The sequence below is a fragment of the Phalacrocorax carbo genome, chromosome 2 (assembly GCF_963921805.1).
Source record: "Phalacrocorax carbo chromosome 2, bPhaCar2.1, whole genome shotgun sequence".
Classification (NCBI taxonomy): domain Eukaryota; kingdom Metazoa; phylum Chordata; class Aves; order Suliformes; family Phalacrocoracidae; genus Phalacrocorax; species Phalacrocorax carbo.
Window position 1 is genome coordinate 109,988,945 of NC_087514.1, and position 26,769 is coordinate 110,015,713.

Here is a 26,769-nt window from a genome sequence, read left to right on the forward strand (position 1 = left end):
TTTCAAACCAAATAAATGAAATATTAATCAATCAGTATAATCACTGCATAATCACCACTTAATTGAGCTTAACCACTACCACATATCTCAGGGGCAAGCATAAAGTATTAATTACCTAACACCCACACAACATGAGACACATGATCTCTGACCCTACAAAGAACTTGAGAAACAAACCAACCAGTACATCAGAACACCTTCTGCAAGTTCATACACAGGAAAGTAATCCAGTGTTCAATACTCCATTATTCAGGCTCTCCCTACATAGTTGCAGTCAAAGAATAAAAATCCCATGATTATACAGATTTAAAAATACATAAACAACCACAAAGATGATCTTATGCCTGCAAGACACAGACCATCCAATTTAACACAACAGCTCTCCAAGTAGGGAGAGCAAGCACCTGGGAAACCATGGGGAATCCATATTTTTAAGATAACATTATGACTGAACTTTGTTTAGAGTTAGAATTCATTTGAAGACAAATCTCAAATCAAAGCTGCGTGCATTTAAATAGGGAGAGTTTACTTATTTCTTGCAAAATGATTACCCAACTTCCAGGATCAAGATGCACCAGAACAAGAACAGTCCTGTGCTGATGAACAAGGAGTTTAAGAGTACTCAATGGCAATGTCTCTAGCTCCTTAAGGCAGAACCCTAACTGTATCAGAAATCAAGCGCCACCTAAGGTTTTTCTAGCCAAAAGAAGCGTTGATGTGATCGACACCATGAAACAGGGAAAAAGAGAACCCCAGAAAAGATACTCTCTCAGAGGGAATGAAACCGATACCTAGGTTTTTTGGTTTTGCCCCCCCACACCTTTTTTTTTTTTTTAAATTTCATTAAAGACCTTTAAATTCATTAGCAAAAAAATACAAATTATGAAAGAGAGGGCCTACTGAGAAAGGACCCTCCTATCTCATAGCCAGAACAAGTGTTGCTTGATATGAGAACGAACAACACCGCAAGTGATAATTCTGTGGTCCTCAGTTCTCCTCCTTACTACTCAATAAAAAGGTCTCAGAAACCCCTTTTTCCTCACCTCTGCTAATCGTAGAATCTGCTCAATTTTATTTAAACCAGCTTTTAATTAAACCAGTTCAGTGAAACAGATATCTGTCTTTCCTATGGTTTTTAATCCATAGCTTCCAAGACTACCTATGAATAGAAGTTGATCATTCCTTAAGCACTAAAAGAAGAAAATGGAACAGAGATCACAAAGAAATGTGCCCAGGTCTGGCAGCAGAGCTGACAGCAGAATCCCGTTTTTGTAAGTGCCACTGCCCCAGCCATGGGGCCATAGTTTCATACTGCTCCCTGTGAAGTATCGTAGATCACACATAAAAACACTGGTTGCAAAAATATCTTCAAATACATGAAGAAATGAGTGAAGTAACTGATTATTTCTAACATAAGCTGAGCTCTAAAGAAATAACATGGGTTTTTAAACTGTCATATCACCATACAGGGCTCTTCTGCACCCAACACAAAAGTCATCCCCATCTCCAGGATTCATTATCAACTTTGCCGACAGCCTCAGCTGGAGGACAGAGCACTGAGGAGGTGGGAAGTTTGGGTTGCGTTTCTACCCACAGATGTACTCCCTCCAGGTCAGGTTTGAGGCGTATTTGCAACGCATAACTGTAAGCAGCTTGCTTCAACACTCCCTCTGCTGTGTCTGCCTGACGGCAGAAGAGAGGAGTCCTTGGGGACATTGTACAATCTATTTATGCACATAAAATTGTGATCACAGGCTGAAGATAAAAATGCAGGGCTTCTTCCAAGACTAAATCCACAGCATGCAAAAAGGAATCTTGAGTGCCAATTCTACACATTGGTACAAGGAACTTTAGGATTGATGTTGTTAATACGCATACTTTTATTTGAAAACCGTTAATCTCTTTCCTTCTAATTTCATTGCATAAAGCCCTTGAATGGTCTCTCTTGACAAAGAGCTGCCAGTGCTATATCAGTCCTGATTTACCATCCCTGTCAATGTCCACAGAAACGTGATTGGAAAACTGGACTAGTTCAGAAAAAGTGTAAGTCATTAGATTATTTCAAAATATGGGGGGGGGGGAACAAAACGATAAAACAAAACAACACAAAACCAATTAGAACAGCAGACACAGAAGACCCTTACACAGGAATGTGTAAACTTACCACTTTATGTATTAAACATCCAGTTCCAGGGACAATTTATCAGTTAGATACTTTTTAAAATTTTATTTAAGATTACCTTAAGATTTTCACTAAAGGAAAAGGACAACACCAAAACGAGCCTCAGCATGAAACCCAAACCCCTTCCCCAGTTCCCATCAAGCAGGCAGAAGCTGAGGAAGGTACTGTGAACTGGCACAGCAAGGTCAGCAACACCACAGCCCACAAAAATTTGGTGCTCAGAAAAGACGCTACCAACATCCTAAGCCCAAGTGTCATACAGATCTGTTTTACAACAGCCTTTGAGGTTGGGAAGGCATACTAGGCATTGCTTTCTCCACAGCTTTCACTGTACCACCTTCTCCATCCCTCTAGTTATTCAAGGGCAACAGTGATTATTTGAAATATATCTCTCCAGTATTGCTACACTCCTTGCCTGGATGTACAATAACATTCATTGTTATGAGACCCACTTAACGTAAAAGAAGAGGGAGACAGATTTTTATGAGATATGAAATATTTATATTTAATAAATAGCAGCACATGAATTAATTATGTAGTGGCAGGTAAACTCCAGATGGTGCCAGCTTGATCTGAAACTTTAAACAGAAATCTTCTGAGAAACCCACTCATATTAGGAAGTTGGGCATGTAACTATTTTGGGGGGTTCTAGAAATATTTCCTGCATTCCTAAAACAAAACAAAAATATCTTTGTTTTCTTGGCATCTGTTGAGTATCCCAAAAGACTCATCCGCTGAACAGCGAGGCAAGAGAATGGAGGTGGTGGTGATTGTCACCTTGCAGTCAAGATCCACCCGAGCTGGTTAACATGCTCCGCCAGGATATGACAAATTTGTGTTCAAGTCTCTGTCCTACGCAGGAGGACTCAAACCTCTCACTCTCCTAGAAGTGAATGAATACCAAGCTGCAGGAAGAGACATCATCTCAGATTTTTGTGCTGGCAGTGTTTCTGCTTGAATGAAATGCATAAATATAGGCGCAAATGCCCATCTACACCAGCATCCTATCTCTACCAGGAGAGAGTAGCAAAATTTCAGAAACATCACGTAAAAACCAGCAACGACAGAATTGCCTCCTTCTCCAACAGACCCAAGCAGATTCCCAAAATGCCCCACACAAGCACTTCTCAAGCCAAGGCCATGCTGTTTAACAGCAACCAGAAGACCTAATGTCTCATCCTTTTTTGTCTTCAATTTCTATGTTCTTCCATCTCTGAAGGGGGTAACTGGAACAAGCACTGCAAACACAGGTCTCCCTCTTCAAAGAGCATCTAAACCACTGAGCTATGGTGTAGCTTTCCACCTAGCTTAGTGCTTCCTTTCTATTTTACACAGACAAGAACAGCAATAATGTCAACAATTTACATAGAGTATACTGGAATTAATCTTTCTCTTGAAGGCTAGGAACTCTTCCAGGAGAAGAGTGATACACACTCAAATCATCCTGAAGACATAAAAGGAGATAAAACTGGCCTCCCACACCCTGGGTGAATGCCAAGCTTTTCAGAAAAAAGTTCCACTCTCCTCTGACCACATACTGTAAACCTATACTTTCAATTTCTTAGCTTTCAGAAGTATTTAAACAAAACCAGCCTTTTTAAAGTGCTGAAACTGTTTCGATGTGCTGTTATTTCTGTTTTGACTAAAACTACTCAGTGGCATTGACCCCATTTTGCAAAACTTTAGACTATCATAGGACTGCATTTTTCAGTGAATAATTCATTAAAAGCAAAAAAACCAAACCCAAAAAACCTCAAGCCCAAGCATTATTTCTTGTAGTATTTCAGTGTGTGTGAATCCAGCACTAAGAAGACAACAGTAAGTTAAACAGATTTAGTCAGCTATCCAAAGAGGTGGGATGCAGGTGAAGACTTTTATTTGTTCATATTCTACCCACATAAATGTTGCCATCAGTAACAGTCTGAGGCTAATTAGATCAACAGAAAGTCATGAAGTCAAGTATAAAATAAAGGATAAAGATGCATACAGGATAAGAGTCTGGAAACATCTATTGATCTCAGATTCATTACTGACAGGATGCACTGAACAAACATTAGCATGACAATTTAATAATTCCACAAGGAGAGAACTCCCCATCCAAGAATTTTCCTCCAGACCATTCATGTGGCTGGATGGATTAATCTCATCTACAAGATGTCTAGCATGGAACTTCCAAAAATGCCCATTTTTAGAAGTCCATATAAAGGAAGGGCTCATTGCAAAGCATGCGCTTACCTAAGCCAAAGCAAGTGTTTACTGTGAAGTCAATGCAGTTTCCTTGTACTGCACTGGACTGAGAAACCATGAGTCAGAAATGTTAAGCTTCTGATTCTGCCACTGACACTCTGCATGACACTTTCTCCTTATGAACCCACCTGTACAATGGCTATGCATCTGGCCTGGATGTGACTGGAACATGCTACAGCACATTTCATATTTCTTAAATACTGTGGAATCCTTCTGTGAGAGGTGCCAGATGAGCACACTTATTGTCATTACAAATAATTGCAAAAGTTTAGTTTCCCATAAAAATCTAAGTACTAACTGTCTGAGACTTCTGAAGCATAACAGCCCGATTTGTTCTTTATTTGATTGCTTGTGTTTGAATAAAGCATGAAGAAGTACCGTAAACGTACAAATAGGTTTCATCTGATGTAGAAGACGGATATTTGGAGAAGCCATTACCACAAATACAGCAGATATCAAAGTCTAGGACATCATTAAGAAAGAGTTGCTCCTCTAGAACAACGTACAGCACTGAAGTAAAAAGGAACAGTGATTTTTATTTTTTTTTCCTCTCCAGTTAGAAGAGCTAGGTATTAAAGTCAGGTCCATGATTTAGTTTTGCCACCTTCAGTGTGTGTTCTAGGAAGAAGCATCTGGGCATGAGCACCACCGCTGTCCCTACAGCTCCAGGTACACCCTGAAGATAGAAGCCGTGCACAGCACAGCGGCAGGACACCAGCCCCGCTGGCTGTAACCATTACACCAGCTCCGCAGGCACTTCAGTGCCAAGCTGACACACGTACAGCTCCCAGGCACAAAGGTGGTACATCCCTGCCATTGACTAGCTGCAAAAACACCCGCCAGGCTGAAGGACAGCCAAGTCCAGACAAATCTGGCAAGCCTGCATAGACAGGAAGATCAAGCACCTTGGAGGAGTCATTTGTTCATGTGGACAGCTTCCCAGTCAGCTCCTTCCTCGAGACCCCCGTGTTTACAACCCTTACAAGCAAGGCAGTCCTGTTCAAGGTGGTGTCCAGGGAGTCACTAGCCATGTTATGCCATTCCTACCGCTGTGAATAAGGTTGCTGAGCTTTCTCTAGGCAGTATCAGGAAACCCAGTATTAATTGTCCCTTCATAACCTTGCTTCACATCACGTTTAAACAGTCTCGCTTGAAGGAAGGCCTTTTTACAAAGGGCCCCTGTTTCCAAGCCACTCTAGATCTTTTTTAAAAGCTTGTTGCAGGAACATTTCAAATGAAACTTCTTAAAAGTTATTAAATTGGCTCCATTAGGCACTTCCAGACAGTGGGACATTTGCAGACACTGCTAATTTTTTTGCTCCATCAGACTTGCTTTTAGAAATCTATTTAACTGAACTTGAACCTCTGTGAGAAATTTAATATCTTTACAGCCTATTTTCTTGGAAGGGAGCAAATTGCCAATTAGGATCAGAGTTAAAACTCCAAAACACATAACCTATTATCCTCCTCCCACCAGTGAGAGTGCTGCCATCAAATCCAATAGAACTGGTACATACCAGCTGAACCCCAGCGTTTCTGCCATGAACTAGCAACCCATGTTATCAAAGCCTGCATCTGGAGCTCCCAGAACATAGAAGAATATACACTCCTGCTAAAATTAATCAGATTATACATGCTGCATCCAATATTGACAACAAAATCAAAACCTTGCACAACGCCCCTGCTCCAGATCTAAAAACAGCTCTCATACCTGTTTAGACCGTATTTATATATCTTGAGCCCTCCTATCCATTTGAAACTAAGAAATAACATTTTCCTTTGATCCTAGGCAGGAGCTTACAGACGTATCTCTCATTAATGTTGATGTAAATGAGATAAAACCAGTTAAACTGAAATGGTAACAAGTTACTGTAGTAGATTAATTTGGTCTTCCTCCTCTTTTCACTACTTCACACTTGACTGTCAGTCCCACTAGGACTATTCTTATTGTATCTGCATAGTTGCAAATTAAATAGTTTTCACCTTACAGAAGCTCCCACAACAGCTTTCACACATCCTTACATCTTGCACAAAAACTCTCAACTTAACTCACATCTTTCTTCCAGATGTGTAGTTTGAGGCTGAGAAGTCCATTAAACATCTGAGAATTTACAAGGTATTATAATAATTTCATATTACCCATGGCCTGTGCCTGCCCATGTTCCCTAAAGTTCACAAAAAGCTTACCAGCTGCACGAACAGTCTCCTCTGCCTACTTTCCATCTACATTATGCAACAACCATATGTTTATTAAAACCATTCCCCTAACAATCCTTTGCCCTGACAGCAACAGCAGCATATTCCAGGGTTGATGATACCCTACTAGAAAAAGGAGGCATAAATACGAAGGAGAAGGGGTATGTACACAGGGCAGCCCACTATAACAAAGGGTCACGATGCTGCAAAGGGACTTCTTGGGAAAAGCAGCAAGCTGAACCCTCAAATCTTCATCCTAACATACAAAAAGGAAAAATGCAAGGAAACAGATATTCAGGCAAAAGGGACAGGATGGAAACCTGTATTTCTTTCAAGTAAAAAGGAATATATATACACAAAAATATTTTTTAAATCTGTATCAAACGTTTAAATGCAACATAAGAGAAATGGATTTACAGGGCACTTTTAAGTGCAGATGGCATGGCCTCAAGAATAGACCTCTGCAAACAGGGGAGAGTAAAGAATCTATGGGAGAGGCAAAGTCCACGTGGGAAGTGGATGTGTCAGGGCTGAATTGTAGATGGGAATAAAGAAAGCTTAGAAAAGAAAAAGAAGAGGAAAGTACAGAAAAAAAATACAGCCTTTTTAAAAAAAGCTAATGGGGACTGAGAACCCAAGGAATTGGAAACCACTGCAAACTGCATTTCTGCTAATCATGAAATCAGTAACACACAAAAAGAGAAGAAAGCCACCCTTGGCCAAGAGGGGTGGAATGACAGTCTGGAGCAAGGCCGGAGAAGGAGGAAACAAGGTGAGAGCTGTAGGTGAAGAGAGGATTATGTGGCAGCTTGAAGAGAAGGTTAAACTGCTTGAGTTTCAGGCAGCAAGAGCCAATAAAGCAATTCAAGGTAGAGATCATGTGGCTGGAGCAACAAGAAAAAGTGACAACTATACTGTCAGGACAGCATACAAGGCAGGGAAAGAAAAAATCCACAACACCAAGAATAGGGGAAGCCAGGAAAAGGAAACAAGATAAAACACAAGAAAAAACAGCAGCCACCTAGACTCCAGCAGTGGAGCCGAGAACTGCAAGAACATTTTCAGAGTGAGGACTGATGTTCCCAGATGAATCACCAGTGCTCAGAGAGCTCCTTTTACTCGCTTCCTTTCCCCACCACAGCCTCTCACCCCCTTCCCACCTTCTCCCAGGCTATCCTTAACTCACTCCTCCACTACCTTCTCAGGGCTAAGAGACTGCAAGGAACGGCATGCATCTCCTCCCCCATGTCTCCCTGAAGACTTCAGTTAGCACTACAGGAGCTCTCACTGGCTTTGGCTATATCTGATTTTTTTGAGTCGTCTTCCCTTCTGCAAGTGAGGGATAAACCCATGAGCAGAGACACAGGTAGGAGCTGGACTGAAGTACACATGGTCTTCTCAGTCATCTCAAAGCAGCCCAGGAGTCTCCTTGCTCCTCACTAAGATCCTGGAAACTGTCCAGCATCCCCCAAGATACCTCACGGGAGGTACTGGCAATTTCAGCACAAAAAAAGATACTCTGGGAGGCAAGAGAAAGCAAAACCAGCCCAGATTCACAGAGAAGCAACACGTGTTCCCTCCTCCATCATCTGCTCTGCCTATGCATTGCATATCATCGTAAGGATGCCACCAACAGCTAGCACAGGTTCAAGAGCCAAGAAAACTTACAGTCAGAGCGGTTTTACACCTTCACTGTACCTGCACAGCAGGTCATACCATGCTACAGGACATGAGGAACAGGAGCTGATGTGTCTCACCAGAGCACCACAGGGGCCGCAGAGCCGGGGATTCTCAGTGCAAACATGCACACATCAGGTGTCAAGTATTTCACCGCACGCCACAGCCTGGCACCTGCAGTTTCCAGTCCTTAATCACTGTGGATGGCTACCACAGAAATAAATGCATATTCGCAAGCTATTCTTAGCATTCACCGGAGAGGCGATTACCAAATTACCCAGTTACATAATCTCTTTTATATAATCACGACTATGCTCTTCTCCTTATGCAACATGGAGGGCAACCACGGCCAGCTGAAGTAGCTCCTTCCCCAAGGACAGCTGTACTGGCAGCACCATGGGCGGATGTGCTGGCTATCACAGGTACATGGATGAGTGACAGCAAGAGCCAACTCAAGCCAACCAAGTTTTTCAGAAGCAGCGATGTACAAACATCTGCCTTTGGTCTGGGGAAGACACAAGCATCCCTGCCTGCACTGCTCCAAAAGATGTACGGTGCAGAGATCACCTCCACCTCAGGGTGGTCAGCATAAAGTCAGAAGTGCACAGCACCCCCCAAGCAGCCTGACCCAGCGCTTGGTAGAAGCAAGTGGGATGTCTCCATTGACTTTTAATGGGCTTTGGACGGCACCCAGGATTAGGGCTTTAATAAAAATAGGAGGTCAAGATTACTACAGAATTAAAACAAGCTTAATCCAAATGCCCCTGGCTTTGTGCCATAGCCATGTCCACAGTTTCTATGCACAGGGAAAGCCAGGCAAAGCTGCAACCAAAATGGGTTCCCACAGAGCGCCTCCTGACAGGCGTGCACACGCGGGGAGCTGGCAGTATGGGTCAGCATAGCCACTCTGGGAAGTTTCACCCTCTGTAATACTTTGGGCATACCGCAATGCATCTTCTAAGCATTTTCAGGATCTCATCCAATGCCTTCTAGGAACACTGCAAATATCTATGCAGACAATTGCCAGCTATGGGGTGTAATGAGACCCAGCTTACTAATGTTTACACAGTGCTTTAATAAGCCAGCATCAAAAGTGTTACCTGCAGTAAATGAGAAGCACATTTTAAGTCCTGGCTTTCAGAAAATACAGCCACTGAGATCTGCAGATCACCTGTGAATCCTGGGACACTTTTCCATTACCACGCTGCAAGTTCAGCATTAAGCTCAGCAAGCTACGTGCTGCTGCCATTAAGGGAAAACCCCAAAACTGTGAAGCCCCTCAACAGCAAGGCATTAACACTGCTAAAAAAAAAATACCAAGTCCTATTTCTGTAAATACCAAATGAATAGAAGACAGAACAAAATAACAATTTTGATCTCAATTCACCTTTTCTGAATGACACTCAAATCCAAAGGCATCTACCTTAGCTTTTTCTCAGGGTTACATAGCTGGTAGGATTTGGCCATTATTTGGCACTTACTGCCTCCTCTGCTCCCTGGTTTCCCTAGAAACACAGGTCATTCCAAGCAATATGCAGGCAAACCCCCAGCCTCAGCATGGCACGATATGCTTTATGCAAGGACACATGTGAACAAGTTTGGGAATAGAGACTGCTATTGTTACAGCCCCAGGAAAAATAATGAAGCAGCTTAATGTTATCTTACACTCTCTCAAACTATGGGATGACCCAGATTTGAAGAGGTTTAACCCAAACCCATACGCTATTATTACTTCTGTATGACAGCTGGGGGATGCAAGTTGCCTTAGTCGAAAAGCAGACCAGAGTTTTGCCAGTCCTTCACGAAGAACCCCACTGAAAAATGTTAGAGACCGTTGTGACAGCACTGCTGATAGCTCGGGACCAGCAAGCACCCTCAGCACTACTGCTGCTAAAACCACTGAAAATAGTGATCCTTGTTAGGGATATTTCTTTGGGATAGACAAGACAGCACTCAAGATAGGAGCAGCTGATGTCAGCCTTAAAAAGAAAAGCAAACAATTTAAAAGCAGATTTAAGACTTCTCACATAGCCCTCCTTCCCCCCACGCCCTCCACCCCTTTTTTAAAATTTTTTTTTAGGCTAGACAACTGGCTGGCCATTTGAAAGCAGCATGTTCAGGGAGGAAGGTTTCCTTCTCTGTTTTGGACTGAAATCCTGCCAAACTTAATGGCATTTGAACAAACGAAGGTGGACTCTTACACCCATTACCCTTCCTGTACCAGGCTGAATCCACTGCTCCAAATGTGGTGGGGAAGTAGGGCCCTGACATGGAAACTCACACTATAAGAGAGCCAGCAGTGAATTCCTGGATCTCACTTACACCAGTATTGAGATAATTATCTGTAGCGATGAGCAACACATTTCTTCCCCTGAGGAGCAGAAATGAAAGGAAACACTTGCTTGACTCATCCTTGCCTGGTTCTTGCACCAAGAGCTGAAGCACGCTTAGTCATCTGCCACAGCGAGAAGCGCCTGCACCAACTTTTCGCATTTACAGAGATATTATGGGGAAAGCAGAAAGGAATTTGCCATGTTAACAAGTTCTTCATCCACTTCAGTGAAGAGATTTAATAAAATTGGGAGAAATGAAATCCTGAGTTAGACCTGGGCAATTCCCCAGGTAGAGACTGCTACACTGTCTGTTATCATACCATCATGCCCAAACAGGAGTCACTGTACAGTACAAGCACTTTAATTTCAATCTGTTGTGTTGACACTAAAGGGACTGTACTAAAACCAGCATGGTATAGACAACTGAACTTTTCTGGTTAGGCAAGGTGTGTCCCCTGTCCAGAAAGGGAGAAATACAGACTCAGGCTAGGACACACAAGATAATTTTGTTGGCCTACCTTCATCCATCAGGTGTGCAAAAAGACACAACCGTGCCAGCCAAAAAAACCAAAGTTCACAGCAACTTAAAACAAGCCTGTCTTTGCCACTAGAGCCATTGGCTTTTTTTTTTTTTTTTTTGGCTAGTATATATTCCCTGACAGAGCTCCAAATTTCTTGAAGACTCAACTTTCTAGATCACAGGCATCCTTGCAGCTCTTAACCCCATGGTAACACAAGTCCATCACTGCAACTACACTGCTGCCAACACCGAGCTAAGCAGAGTAGGTCTAAAAAATCATCACCCTCTCGTGAGCAGCAGTGCCATTGAGCCCCAAGAACATGATGACGTGTGCAACAAAATAGTCCCCTCACATCAACTGTAAGGCTGTTAAACCATATGCTGCCCATGGTCTGCTGTCAGTGAGACCTCTGCTACCCTCCCCCATGCTCACGTTCCTCTCATATTAATTTCATTTCAGTGTTCTCCAGTTCTTCCTCCTCTAAGGGAGGATCCAAGCAGACTGGAATGCATGTAACTAGAAAGGCTTAAAAATACATTAAATGTATTTGCCTTAACTTAGTGTATTGGAAAGACAGATTTGTACAGGTATGGGCTGCATACTTCCAGTCCATGATGCTCACCTCTAATTCCACCAGTGCAAGAACTGAGAAGGAAGGATCCACTCTCAAAACTACTGCCAGCTATTTAGTTGCATGATGCCCACCAACATCAGAGGTGGGAGAGCAAGCCAGTTGGCATGCCATCATTCCTACTCTGGCAGGAAAGGAACAAGCTGCTCAGAGAGTGCTCAAGTGCAGCCAAGGCTAGAGTCAGGGCATGCTCCCACCACCCTGCTTCAGCACCCTCCAAAAACGGCCACTTTCTACCATCATTGAACTTTGAATCTAAGGTAAAGATCACTTCATGATCACTTCCAATGAAAGGGATGCAGCCAAGTTGTTCGTTTTGTTTTGGTTTTATTCCCAGACCTCCCAATGAGACACGCAAAGGGAATGACACACTGGAGCACTGCTGGGTTCACAGTTACCCACCAGCTGGACTGGAGGACGACGGTCCCTCCCATGCTGCAGCTGATAGTGGACCTTCCCTGGGGGTATGGTCTCCAGACACAACCCTCTCCTGTCCCACAGATGAGGAAGCTGAGGAGGTCATTAGTTCTAGGTTGAGAACTTCTGCTCTGACAGACACTTGGCAAGTTATGTGGGAAAACAACATGACACCATATGGAGAAGTTAGTCTTATCTAACAGCATCTTTCAGGGGAAAACAAGAAACAGAGTCTGCTAGTCTTCCCTTCTAGCACTGCATGGAAAAGGTGTGTAGGATTTTCTTTGTTAAATGCAGTATTGTCTGTCCTGTAGCTCCTGTTAGGTGGTATCTAACGTACTGAAATAACAAGCGTGCTACCAAAATGGAGTCCCACTCCAAGCCATACATTCCCTCTCCTCCTTTGCAGCAAGTTTCATGATGCTACCACTTCACAAACTTCTGCTGAACCAGTGGAAAACTACACCCTCTCAATTTTTTCTCAATCCTTTTTTTGGTGGCTTAGACTTACATACCATCAGGGGGTTGATAAGATTCCTCCACAGCCGTGGCAGCACACAGCCAGCAGAACAAGGGGTTAGGGATCACCCTTGCCAGCAACAGCCCACCCCTGCATTGGATCAGAAGCAGATTAAGAAACCACTTCTTGCCAGTCCTTTCCTTCTAAAAATCTACCAGACTGAAAGCTGAGTCACTGAGAAAGAGGAAGAGATTTTTAGTTGAGTTATTTAAAACATGGGTTAAATTGACACCTATTTAGTGTGAAGCCAAAGACACACTTGAGACGAAAGACATTTTTAACTCAGCAGTGAAAACTTTTCCACTTAATATGTGAAAAACCTGTCAAAATACATTGTTTTCAAAAAGAAAAAAAAAAGGAAAAAAAGGAAGCATTCAAACCAACCAAGACTCCCCTCTCATGCTCCCTGAAATACCAAGCACTGTATTTCATCTCATGTATTACCTTACTTAAGTCAGGAAAGTGATAACATCCACTATTTAAGACCTTATCTTTCTTTTGTCTTGGAAGTGCTGTTTAAAGCCCACTATCCCAGCCTTCAGACAGACCTAAGATTCATTACCCAAAAGGCACTATTCAAGCAAAGAAAAAGAAGATCATTTTAGAAAGGCTTTGCCTCTTGTTAGTCAGAAGGAAGTTTGTATTCGCTGTAATAAACCCTAACAGGATTTCAACAAAGCCTTCAGCAAAGCACAAAAACTGTAGAAACAGCTGCGTTGCTGAGGATACAAAGTAATGCAGCACCTTCAAAAATTAGGCTTAAAAATTTAAAAAATGTTACCTTTCTGTAATTGTTTTTATTTATATGGATTTTACTTTTTACCACAACAGATTTGAAGTACATTCGTAGCCACCTTGTCTCAGCAAGAAATAAGAAATTTTAATTTAAAATTCTGTAGCTTGAGCTCAGGCATTAATCCGTTCCTGCCTGTAAACTCAGCCTACACAGATGAGCAGAGCAAACCTGTATGTGGGCACGCTTATTCCAGTTTTCCTAAGCCTCTTCCTAGTGGAGTAAACTAAAATAAATTTGCATTAAAGCAAAGAGAATTTCCATCGAGCCTTTTATCACTGATTTTAGCAAAATCCATTTTCAAAGAGCAGCTGAAGTCTAAAGGCTTGCTTTGGTCAAGTTTAACATATCCCACCAGACACCTGCATTAGCTGAGTGGGAAGTACTGAGATAAAAAGAGTACTTCCCTTTTATAGAGAAAGCATAACTGAAGGTGCTAAACATTTTTGACTGCTATAAAAAATATAAGCAGGTTTTATAGATGTTTTTTCTGATGAACAAAAAAAAAAAAGCAGGCCCAAAAAAGCCCACAGCATAGCTATTCGCACCTCCCCTTAGAGGATGCAAATGGCACTCAGCCACCATTCCTGTACTGTGGCGAACACGAACCCATCTCCTCCTCAGCAGGAGCAAAGTGAGAAGAGTGTGCAAGCTCAGTCCTCCTGCCTGAAAATCACAGCCCATCTCACTGCTGTCAAGAGGCAGGGAAGATTTGCCAGCACCAGTTGGATCCTCAAACTATAAATCATAAGTAAGCTTTTTCCTGCCTTTGCTCAGCAATGCAATAGCTGCTTTCCAACTGGCTGCAGGAGGGTAAGAAAAAAAAATCCAAAAATTGTTTTAAGCTGCTAAGCCCCTACATAACTAAACCCAACAGGCAGGAGAGGGTTAGTGGACACATCAACACTAACAACCCCCTTGCAGAATTTCTGGGATAGACTTTTCCCCATCAGTTTAGAGAGGATCATTCCTCCTACCACCCACTGACACAATGCCCACAAGAGTTAAAACATCAATAGGACAGCATCAGCAGACTTCCACAGAGGGAGACACCATAGAGAAAACCACCCTAGTGTACATGCACATTTGTACATTCAAGGGTACGTACATTCCTGTAATTTGTACATAAGGACAGTTAATGGATAGAAAAAAGTATCAGAAACTGGGGGTGGAGTGTGTTTCCCCATACTCCCCACAACTTACTGAACTCTACCTGTACCTACTATGATCAAAATGTTGCCCATCTTAATGTGCTTGTACAAGGGGGGGGGGGGGGGGGGGGGGAACCAAAACCTCTAGTTTGAATAGATTGTAGGGCAGAGATTTTAGCTTTATCTTATTTACTAAAATCTGTTCTGTTGAAGTCCACTTATAAAAATAATAGTAAAAACCTCCACACAGCAGTTACCCAAGTGGGAATCAGCTAGCCAACTTTACTTTTATTTAAACAAATCTTGTATGACAGACTGTCAGGAGTGTTTGAATTTTATTTCAAGATAACACATTTTGCTGTTCATATGACGTCCATTCTTTCATTCTTTACGAAAGGCACTTGACTTTTTTTGCAGTATCTTTTATCTGACAAATTAACAAGAACCAACCATCCAATTATCAGTATTTCTATCAGCATCCATGTTATAATTTTTAGTAATGAGAAACCGAGTGTGTAGAAATACAAACGCTACTATTTCCAATAGTGATGATCTAAATTTTGTACAGCCATCTGGAAACATAAATGGTGGGTTTCTCACCCACTTCTCACACCACCTCCAGCAACTACCACAGGCCTCAACTTACCTTAATACAGAGCACTGTAAAGCTTGACTGAAATATTCAGGCAGTTACATTAGCTCCTAGTTTCCTCTGGACACACTATATGGGCCAACCAGAAGCTTAGGCACCTAAAATTATTCAACAGCTTTGAAAGTTGAAGCTATCCAGCAAGCCACTCAGCAGCAGTAACAATAACACACCTTCTTTATTACCGCTGCAGCAGCGACAGGGCCCTTTACCAGGCTTAAACAGCTGAGTTGAGCCTCCCCATCCTTGAGCTGAGCCTCGCCACTCTCTTCCACCCAGCACTTCCACAAGTGCCTTTTTTTTCGACACCAAGATACCTGGTGCCCTCATTCAGGCTGAAAATAAGCTCACTTCGTCATCAAGGGGGTGTGGGGGCTGCTTGTTTGGTTTTATTTTTCCCATCCCAAAGACAATGCTGTCCTTTAAAGTCACATTTAGGCTCAGACAGCCAAAGCCCTTGGCATGTCTGATGAAATAAAAGCAGAAAATATTGATATATACCCTGAACAGACATCACTTTAAGGACTTCCTCAAAGCTTGTAATAAAATTGAGAGCCATCTACTCATACAAAACTGAGACAAAAACACAGCCCTGTCGGTGGAACCATGAGCCACGCTAGCGAGTGAGACTACTAGCTATTATTGAATATTGAAATCACACACCCCAGTACTACAGGTCTACCAGATATCCAGGGTCCTCGTGAAAAAGCATGTTTCAGGCAACTGCATTTAATAACACACTACTACCCCCAAGTAGCCAAATTAACTTGAAAAAGATGGATGATGATTCAACAGTGTTCATTTCTAAATCCTGCTTTCATAACAATGCCTTCAGCTGTCTTCATGAAAGCACCCCTGAGTGCACCCAAGTGCCTTCCGCAGCCCTTCAGTCCCTCTTACATCTTCTGCCTCTACATCAGGAACAGCAAACCATGACTTCTCCATGTGACTGTGGCACAGTCAGTTAACTGACTAGGCTTCAACCTGAAAGCCACAAAGAAGCATTCCCCACATCCAGTCTCACCCCCACCTTGAACGCGATGTATGTTTACTTGCGAAGGAGTTTATATTCCTTTCATTCATATAACCAGAAACAGCATTTTTGAATGCACACGGACAAAAAAAAAATACATTAGTGTTTTGCAACAAGTATTGTGGGTAATTTAAGCAAGGAGAACTTTAAACATCAGTAAACTACTGCAAATTGCTCTGAAGGGCTACATAGCTTCCTCCCCGCCCCTGCCCATTATTTGGTTAACAGTGTCTTTTGCAAAATGCTGAATGACAACTATATTCCTTAGCTCACACTGTGTTAAAGATTAACTAAGATCACGTCAAAGCTGCAAAAAGATTTTTAAAAATTGTAACAATGCTATTTCAGGTAATCACCAGCGTGGAAGTTAGTACAGAAGGCAGCAAAAGTTTCAAATACCAAACACCTTCTAAACAACCAGCTCTCTCTGATTCAGTTATTTAAACCCTTGGCATTTTGTTTTTGGGACTTTTTCCCATACAATACAACTTAAAACAATTTGTAATACTTTTTATTTACATAACATCTCATTTAAAAAGGTATCCTAAGGACTTCCAAAAAAGAAAAAAAAAAATCCACAAAACCAGATGGCAAAACAAACATTCTAGATTGAAAGAAAAAGGAAAAAAACACCACACAATTAAAACCAGTATAAAAGCTTGAATAACAGCAACATGGGCTACGTCCAAAGAGGATTTATGCAAATAACTTTCTTCAGGCACGCAGGATCTTTTTCAGCGGAATACGTGTTAGAGAGCTGAGACATCTAATCAAACAGATCCTGGAGGGGTGAAGCCTTTCACACTCTCAGATGAACAAATCCCCTCTGGGAAATGCCAGTGCCCGTTTCATTTAATTGACATTTTGCCATTTGTGCTTTCTGAAGAGCTTCTGCAGAGTCAAGGAGCAATTGTGGACCAGGCTCCGGGCCAGGTTTACAGCCAGGGTAATGAGACACAGCCCAATTAACTTGAAAAGAATTACATTTATTTACATTAAATGGTGATTGTGATCCGAGTGTTTTAATGGGATGATGCTGGATGACATAGTGGGCAACATACCAGAAATCGTTCGTCTGCGTAGGTGGCATAAACATGTAGTAAACATCATTCTCATGAATTATATCCATTACTGAAAACAATCATTACATAGCCAGCACTCTAGTTTCCACATATGGGTTTGATGGTGTGTTGATTTTTTTTAAAAATAATTAATCTTCTGCCTAAACTGCTCCATCACAGAGGCAACACAACGCTCCACCCCTCCCAGCTAGACTGCCTCTGGGCTTTAGAGAGGTAAAGACTTACCTAAGACAAGCCCATGGGCGTCTCTGAAGCCACCCCAGCACGCTGCCATCCTGTGTGTCCTGGTGCGGTGGCAAAGCTGCCGCCGGGAGCTACACATGGCAGCGTGCCCGTCACGAACCCGTCCCAGTGCCCCCCGGCCTGCCCCCAACCCAGCCCCAAGGTTAAAGCGAAGACCAAGAGGCAGCTCGTCGCCAGACAACATCTATGGATCTGCCTGTTAAAAAAGGGGCTGGGAAACCAGCCCCATGACATAACTGCGTGGCACAAATTCCCCCCCCCCGCCCCCCCCAATTAACGTAAGCTGCGCTAATTTTATTTATTTTTTTTTTTTCCTTCGCACGTATGCTGGAACTACTAAAGCTGCGCTACCGAGGCTTTCCGAGAAGTTTAACCACACAGCTCGCTGCCACCACGGCTCTTCCTGAGCTGATGCCGCCACACCTCGACCTCGCAATGTACGTTTTGTCCACACAAGGATACTTAAAACAGAAATAAAGAGATGCACCTTCCATTTAACCCTTACTGACAGGCGCACGTTTCGCACCCCTTGGAGAGCCAGCCAGCCTATTAGGAAGGCACAGCTTCCGACAGCTTGTGCCCCTGCCCACAGGTCCCGCGTTTCTCTGCTCCAGCACATCACAGATCATCTTTTTCCGCTCCCGCAACGAAACATTAAAAAGCAAGCAAGCCGGGTCGCTGCGAACAGCCCGAACTACTGCACCCCGGCAGCCCCTCGGGCAGCAAGCGGGGCTTTGCCCAGCCCGGCCCCGCACCGCACCGCCGCGCCCACGCACTCCTCGCCGCACACTGCCCCGGAGCTTGTGGAGCCAAGCCCGTCCCGGCAAGGGCAGTAACCCCAAAATGAACACTGTCACACCACCTCTCACGCACAACCCCGCCCGGGTACGGACTGCCAGCTTCCCCCCGCCGGCCGCGGAGCTCCCGGTCGCGACTGACGGCAAATGGCCCCGCCGCCGCCCCGGGGCGAGCCCGCCGCCCTCCCGAGGCTGTGGGGGCCGCCGCGGGCAGGGCAGCGCTCCCCTGCCCGGACCACCTCACCTCCCACAGCAACGAGAGCAGCAGCGCGACCCCGGGCTGGAAGCGGTTCATCTCTTCTCCTCCTCCTCCTCCTCCTCCTCCCGCGGCGACGGCGGGCTCGCCCCTGCCGACTCAGGCGCGCACGGGCGCTGTCAGCGGCGCCATGCCCGGCGGCGGGGGGATGGGGGGGACGGGACGGGACGGACACGGACACAGGCACAGCGGGGCAGCGAGCAGGGCGGGCTGACAGACAGCCCGGGGGAAGGGGCGGCGAGAAACCCGCGCCGGGGGCAGAGGGACGAGGCGGGGTAAAGCGGCGGGGCGGGGACGGAGGCGGGGAAGCCTCGCAGCGGGGCGAGGGCGGGCTGACCTGCCGATCTCCGCCGCCGCGGCGGCGGCCGGGCCCGAGCGGGCAGCGCCGCGGCGAGGCGAGGCGGAGCGGAGAAGGGCAGCGCGGCGCTGGGGCGGGCGGCACAAAGAGCCTGGGCGCCGCGGCGGCTGAGGGCGGGAAGAGGAGCCGGCCCGCCCCGGCGCCGCCCCGCACCGCTGCCCGGCCCCGGGGGGTCGGTGGCGGCGGCGGCAGGGGGCGGGGGGAGCTGCCCCGGCTGAGCAGCACGGCGGCCTGCCCAGGGCGGGTCGTGCGGGGTCCCCGGGGGAGGTGACTAGCTGGTCGGGGTGTCTCGGGTGCCGGCGCCGAGGATGAGGAGCAGGCCCACGCGAGCGTCGATGGAGTTCAAGCAGGCCAAGTGTAGGTGAAAGGAGGTGACGCTCCCCTCTGCCCCACTCGTGACACCCCAGCCGAGTGCTGTGTCCAGCTCTGGGGTCCCCAAGCACAAGACAGACACGGGACTGTTGGAGTGGGTCCAGAGGAGGGCCACGAAAATGGTCGGAGGGCTGGAGCACCTCTCCTATGAGGACAGGCTGAGAGAGCTGGGGTTGTTCAGCCTGGAGAAGAGAAGGCTGCAGGCAGACCTTATTGCAGCCTTCCAGTACTTAAAGGGGGCCTGTAAGAAAGATGGGGACAGACTTTTTACCTGTAGTGACAGGACAAGGGACAGTGGTTTTCAACTTGAAGGATGTAGATTTAGATTGGACATAAGGAAGACTTTTTTTTTACAATGAGGGTGGTGAGACACTGCAACAGGTTGCCCAGAGAAGCTGTGGACACCCCATCCCTGCATGTGTTCAAGGTCAGGCTGGATGAAGCTTTGAGCAGCCTGATCTAGTGAAAGATGTCCCTGCCCACAGCAGGGGGATTGAACAGGATGATCTTTGAAGGTCCTTCCCAACCCAAACCATTCTGTGATTCTATGATGTCTCTGCCTCTGTCAGCCGGGCAGGCTTAGCCCCCCTCGCCTACAGGGTGAACCTTTGGCACTTCAGAGGAGAGGCTGTGGCCCCACCCTAGTCCTTCTTTTCCTCAGCATGCTTGGTAACAGCCCTTGGTCATCTTCTCATAAAGGTCTCAGGACTAGTCCTAGACCAGAGCTGGGGTGCTCGCCAACTCCAGCAGTGAGCCCTGTGACATGTTGGCTGGTGTAGTTATGCCCTGGCTATTTCCTTCACCACCACCTTGTCCTGGTGCTTTGAGCCTCCTTTTCCAAGCCTTTTCCCACCCTTTCCACAGCTAGACACCCCCTGTGTTCAGTGGGGGGGAAGCACAGCTGTTCTTTCAGTTTAGAAGGGACCAGAGTTTACTGAGGTCTCCTCCCCTTGCTTCATAGGAGAGCTAGCTAGTCAGTCCTTGGGAGAATATCAAAATAGATAGGGGGACAACCCTCTTCACCTTCTCCTTGTTTCCCTCTGAATGATAGACCTTTGCCAGCAGCATTTCTGAAGGAGGTATACCCTCCCACTGTCCTTTTGTGGGCTACCTATTTAGAAACATTCTTGTAACACACAGCTCCTTCGTTCAGCACTTCCTCGTTGTCATAGTCTTCAAGGAAGAAACTTGCCGTCTCCTGATGCCAAGTTTCCCAGTGAAATGTCATCAGGTGGTTATTATTTCCATACAGTGAACTTCAGGGGAGTTAAGGAGTGGCTTCCAGCTGGCACCATCAATCATACGTCCTCTCAGGTCCTGGGTTATATGCTCTGCCTAAGAAGTGACTGTAAACTTTAACAAATTCCCAAACGCCATGTGTCATGGTGTGCTCAGGGGTAGTGTGTACAAGTCCTTCCTGAATGACCACTGATTTTGATGCCTCTTTTTGTCTCAATTTGGTGCCAACCAATCTGAAGCTGTGAGGTGCGTTTTTCAGATGAACAGTCACATCTCTAACTGAATTTGCTAGAAGATGTCTAAGGAGATGTCACGGCCATCACTTTGTCCAAGTGTGAAGACCGAATGAGGCAACTGTATATAGAAACACACAAGTGTCTAGATATAGTTTGAGTTGAAAAATCATGCTTTCTTACATCTGGGGTGTAGAGAAAGACACATTGTACACTGGGTATCATCTGAGATGGGTCGGTTCATGTTGTCTCAACACACAAATACAAAGTCAGGCATCACTTCAAAAAGGCTCCAATTCATAGAGGTCGAAAAAGTAGTTTTCAGAGCCCTGTCCTGACGAAAGGCTTTAACACCAAACTCCCTTCCCATTCCTATTTTCTGTGTTGCATGACCCAGGAGATGGTGTTTTGGAGACACACCGAGGCACAGTGGGTCTTCATGGAGAAGCCAAATAGCCTGACCCGATTAGCGACACCACATGAATCTGAACATCAGTGCTGAGCACGGGTGCCCTGTGGCACTGCTGTATTTCCCTACAGGGGTGCTTTGGCAGCCCAGAGACAGGCAGAAACCCTGATAGCACAAATTCTGGGAGGACTGGGAAAGCACTAATGCATAAAGAAAAGGTAGGAGAGGAATCTGGAATCTTGCAACCTAAGACACTACCACGCTTGAAGGCCAACACTGCCTGCACTTTCAGCTGATGGCCCACTATCAAACAAGTGTAGGCAAGAGCCAGTTATCAGATACATTTCAGTTCATTAACACATACATTACTACTGAGTTTAAACTGAGAACCAAGGAAGAATTAGATATTTTCTTTCTCAAAAAAAGAAGGCTTCAGCTGGAGCAAGAAAGGGAAAAAAATATTAACACTCTTTATCCAATAGACAGATTAGCAAGAGTGAGATGGAAGCAGTGGCCTGGAGGGAAAGGAAACCACACAGTCTGGAGGCATATGCTTCCCAGTGCATGGTCTGTTATCCAGCCTAGATAAGGGTATGGATATCCTATGCTATAAAATTCTTTCCAGGCCAAGAGATAAGCTGAAAAAGGAAAACCAGTTCCTGATCCAGGAATAAATGGTTTCGTATTTCATTTCAGTCATATCTTGGCTCCCTTAAGTGATGTCTTCTTTCATTTCTGCCTAGCTTCAAGGAACCAAGCTTCTTCATCCCTGGGGAAAGCACATTAGCTTTAATGGAGTTAGAGTACAAATGAACTTAGCCCAGCATGTGGCATTTTCTCAGCAAAAGTGCAAGTTGCAGCAGAGCCCCTTAGAGCTTGTCTAGGCGGTAAATGAACACTTTCTATCCACCATGCTGCAGTTCATTGGTGAGGCAGGCAGGATGCACGCACCGTGCCGGTTTGACACAACAGTGAAATGAGATACGGCTTTTGTTTGAGGTGAGATCCCTAGGTAAACAACCAGCCTCCTCCTTCACATCCTGATTCCAGTTTTTCTTCAGATAGTGTTCAAAGAGCTTAATACTCCAGAGCACCCAGAATCTGCACATACAAACAAATATATATTAAAGAAAAAATAGTTCCAGGAGCAGTAGCATTAATGAAGCTTTATTTCATCTGATCGAGGCTTGCACTGCAGCTAGAATATTCACAATATCCCTCTCCTCCGTGGATTCTTAAGTGTTCCTCAATAATATTGCCATCGTTCTCTCAGTGGAGGTGCTAGTATTAACATTTCTTTTACTCGGCCATCTCTACTTCCTGAAACATAAAGCATAATTTTTGAGACTGCCACTCCTCTACCAAATTTTTTTCAAATTGAGTAAGAGGTACAACAATTCCTAGGATGGACTTACAGTACTTATGTGTACATGAGTGTATCTTTTAGGCCTTATTTCTTTTGAACCCAGACCGGTGAATATTTTTAAAGAACATAGTGGTTATAAACTGCTTTTTATTGAGTGTTTTCTTGTTTATGTTGAAACAGTCATGTCTAATACCATTGAGAAATACTCGATTCCACAAGGGCTGTGGAACACCTGTGTGTGAAGCAGGTAACAACTTTATTATAAACAAACAAATACAGTGTTCTCACTTGCCTCTCTGCATATATATATATGCATATATATAACTGTAAATAATTATTTACATTCACTATTTTGTTTTTATTAAAATATGCCACTACCTCCTTCACACATGCTATTAAATATTAGTCAAATTCTTCTTTGTTTTCCAAACTCTGTATTTTAAGGGTAGGATCACCTCAAATACATTTTGAAATTCTTTTTTCGTAATTATATAAACGGTAATAGCCTTTGTCAGTAAGTAAAAGAAAGCCCTTTTAAATTACATAAAATATTCAGTAAATGTCTCTGCCTTCCAAAATCATCACTGATATCTGTTGAGAAACTACATTAGCATTATTCATTTAAAAACAGATATAAAAAATATTCATGAATGCAGCAATACCCAGCCAAGGCAAACATAATATCGTATTTCTGCAGCTTCCACATCTTGTTCAAAGCACATTCTTTATCTATGGTGTGTTTTTTTAAAGATCCTATAACTCTTTTAAGGCATAGGAGACATTTTCTGAAAAACCATGACCATTTTTTCTAACTCTCTAGCAGTTTACACAAAGGTATAGTCTCTCAGCAGAATAATAGTTAAATTATAATCCAACTTCCCAGAATAAAGTCTAATTTTTTTTCATCACTTGCACCAATAACTATGCATCGCGACTGACTTTAAATGCAACTTTAAAGGAAATCTGACTCAGGACTTGCTTAAGTTTTAACAACCTACTCCAAATTCAATAGCATATTTCTCTCAGTACCTCCATCTTCAATAATTATATCTTCAGTAAGAGTCTGTGGAAGCTTAGAGAGGTGATCCAGACATAGCAGCCCTCCTTCAAATGTTAATGTAAATATTTATACCTCCTACAACTTAATTTTGTATGGAAGGATATTATTGAGCTGAGCAGCACCAGCCAAAAAAATATCTGATTTGTATTTTAGTATTCCATTACATCCAGATATTAATTTTTTTAATCTTCATTAATATCTGCAAAGCGCATGAAAAGGTCAGTTTTCCATAACTTCTGACATCAAATAAAAGTCACTGAACTGAAACAGAATGGCTGGATTGTACTTGGAGTCCTCCAAGTAAGAGTCCATAGTAGTCATAGTCACTATATACCACCACACTGGAAATCTGTGGCCATTTCTGACACCATTTCCAATAAAACGTAACATATTTAACAGATATGCTAAGAAATTAAGGGTGGAGTGATTATAAGCCACCCTGTCTGGGCTCCCAAACAACAGCCCTGCTGCTCACACTCTGTGACTTCCAGGCTTTCTTGGCAGAGTCAGATATTTGTCCATCATATTAAACAAATAATTCTATAGCAAACAGTATTTTGAGAAGGAGCAAGTATAAGATAAGCATTAGTATTCCAAAACAGAAAGCTTATTGATTAAATATGCTACCCAATACAACCAGAATAGCCGTGTCAATCAGATCAAATGCTTTTTTGTTCAGTTTTCTCAACAAGAATGAAGTTTTATCCTCTCGGCAAAGTTACTAATGGTTTGTGTTAGAGAACTCAGGAGCTCAGAGTTAATTCTTTGTTGTTTTTTTTTTTTTTTCCTGTGAGATGGATCAGTTGTAAATGCAAACTCTTTGTTCCCAGTCCACAGTGAAAGGTCAAACATTGGCTTGGTGGAAGGATTAAGGAAGGTTAAGTTCATTCAGAGAATTATTATAGGACCAAAGCTCAGTACCAAAGAAACTTTTAGGCTCTGAATTCCTATTTGGGCTACTATTATTGGTTCTAATGGATATTTAGAAATCTAAACACATGCTGTTGGAGCTAGATGTCATCTGCACTGCCTCAGACCTGTCAAATTAGAGCAGTAACTTTCCAAGCTGCCTTCAAATGGTTTGTACGGAGACAAAGACAAGGTCTGAGCAGATGATCACATCTACAAGGGGAGGAGGACAGGGCTGAGTTGCATCTGTAGGAGATAGGGAGATCAGATGAAACAGTCTAACTTTGTCCAAACAGAACTGGGGTCAGAAAATTAGTAAGATTTTGTCAGGAGGATCTGGAAGACAGGAGAGGACAAGGAGATAAAGAAGGGTGGGACTCCAAAGAGAAAGGCACAGTGCAACAGAGCGTGGTGAACATAAGCAGTATGGTGCACAAGGGTGGAAATGAACTGAAGCAGTGGTGATGTATACTGCTGATGGCCTGCAAGCCATGGAGTGGTAGCAGTATTGGCAGATAAATGCAGTTTGCCTCCTCCCTTGGGAAAGTGAGAGCCTGTGGTATAGAGGCAGGGTAGGGAAGAAGGGGTGGTAGTGCTTCTCCCCCTATGTCCAAGCACAGAACCAACAGCCACTGCCTGCTATCACTGAGGTTGAACAACCCAGCTGTAATTTATATATAAATATGTAATATACCAAACAATTTTTTTTGTTTCAGAGTCTTTATTAGGCAATACAGTAAACTGCAAACGGAAAAAATGATGCTCTGGCTGAATGTCTCTGCATCCCTGTGAGTGCTTGCTTGATCTCAGCTTTGCTCACCACTAATTTCTTCTACAGAGCAGCCACTTGATTCAAAAACATGGTTATTTTCCCTAAGTGTTGAAAGAAAAGGGATGAGGAGAAGAAACGGATGTTGGCAGAGACTAAGAGCTAGAACCAGTCATTTTCAGGAGTGTGTCGCATATTCAGACACTGTCAGTGAGCTCTCTTAGCACTCCGGAGAAAACGCCTGGGGAACGCGGTTCCAAGCACACACTGGCATAATGGAAATGCAAAGCTATCTCCTGTGGCCTCTGAGGACGAGCCCCCTGGAATCAAATAGTCTGAAGCACTTTATTTTTGCTTTGTCTTATCTCATTTTCCTGTCTGCGCTGTGAACAATCTCTCAACCCTTACAGCATCCTCCTAGCCAGAGAATAAAAAGCTCTACCAGGTCATTGGTTACAGTCTGGAATAATGAGACCTCCGTGATCCAATTCTTCTCATACCAATGTAAATTAACATTAATTTCATTGAAGTCAATGAGACAAATATAAAACCAGTGCAAGGGGAGAATCAGGTTTTAGATTTCAGCTTTGAGTCAAACAAAACAGATTAAGTTGCCTAATAGGGGTTTTCCTTCTTCATTTAAAGTAGTAACCATCTCCTGGGGTTTCTTTCCTTTAGTGTGAATTTATTTGTAGCACATTGAGAATTTCTTCACTGCTATAGCCTGGATATTTCAATGTGAGAAACAACATCCCATTAAATAAAGATGGGAAAATGCATCAGTTGTCTGGGAACTACAGGCAATGTGTTTATTAACTAATGTCCCACCAGCAGTCTCAATTTTTTCATATTGTAATGAGACAGGAGAAGGATCAAGCTGTTGCTGGACTGAAAAAAGTCAACACTAGATGTATTCTAGAAATAACAAGGGATAAAATGCAGCTGGTGTCAGAATGACAAGAAATCATAACAATACTAATGGGACATCTGATCTGTAAAACAAACCATTTTCAATAATGGAAAATATGTAGGGCTTTTAAAAGAACTATGCCACAACGCTGTTCACTCAGTCTGTTGTAGCAACCTTACAGAGCATCATGGGGTCTGTTATGAAAAGGAAGATTATTTAACCTTTAATCAATCTTCTTTGAGATGTTTTGTCTCCATCTACATTCACACACATGCAACACTTAGTCAGGGAATATTTGCCTTAACAGTACCGCCAATGGCATCTCCATCCACCTACTCTCCCAAGTTTCACTACTGATGCTACTGCCACCGCCACTGCCAGGGTTGCATACAAAACTAAAAGATGGGATCAAGCAT

The 26,769-nt window shown here is 43.8% G+C and overlaps 1 protein-coding gene across 1 annotated transcript in view; it reads right to left on the bottom strand.

The window, feature by feature from the left end:
- VOPP1 (VOPP1 WW domain binding protein) overlaps window positions 1–19,133 on the bottom strand; it is a 65,823-nt gene extending 46,690 nt beyond the window's left edge. The window contains exon 1 of the mRNA XM_064443828.1: window positions 18,717–19,133. Coding sequence (XP_064299898.1) covers window positions 18,717–18,767 — 51 coding nt within the window. The 5' untranslated portion in view covers window positions 18,768–19,133. The remainder of the gene's footprint in view (window positions 1–18,716) is intronic.
- Window positions 19,134–26,769: the final 7,636 nt, after the last annotated feature.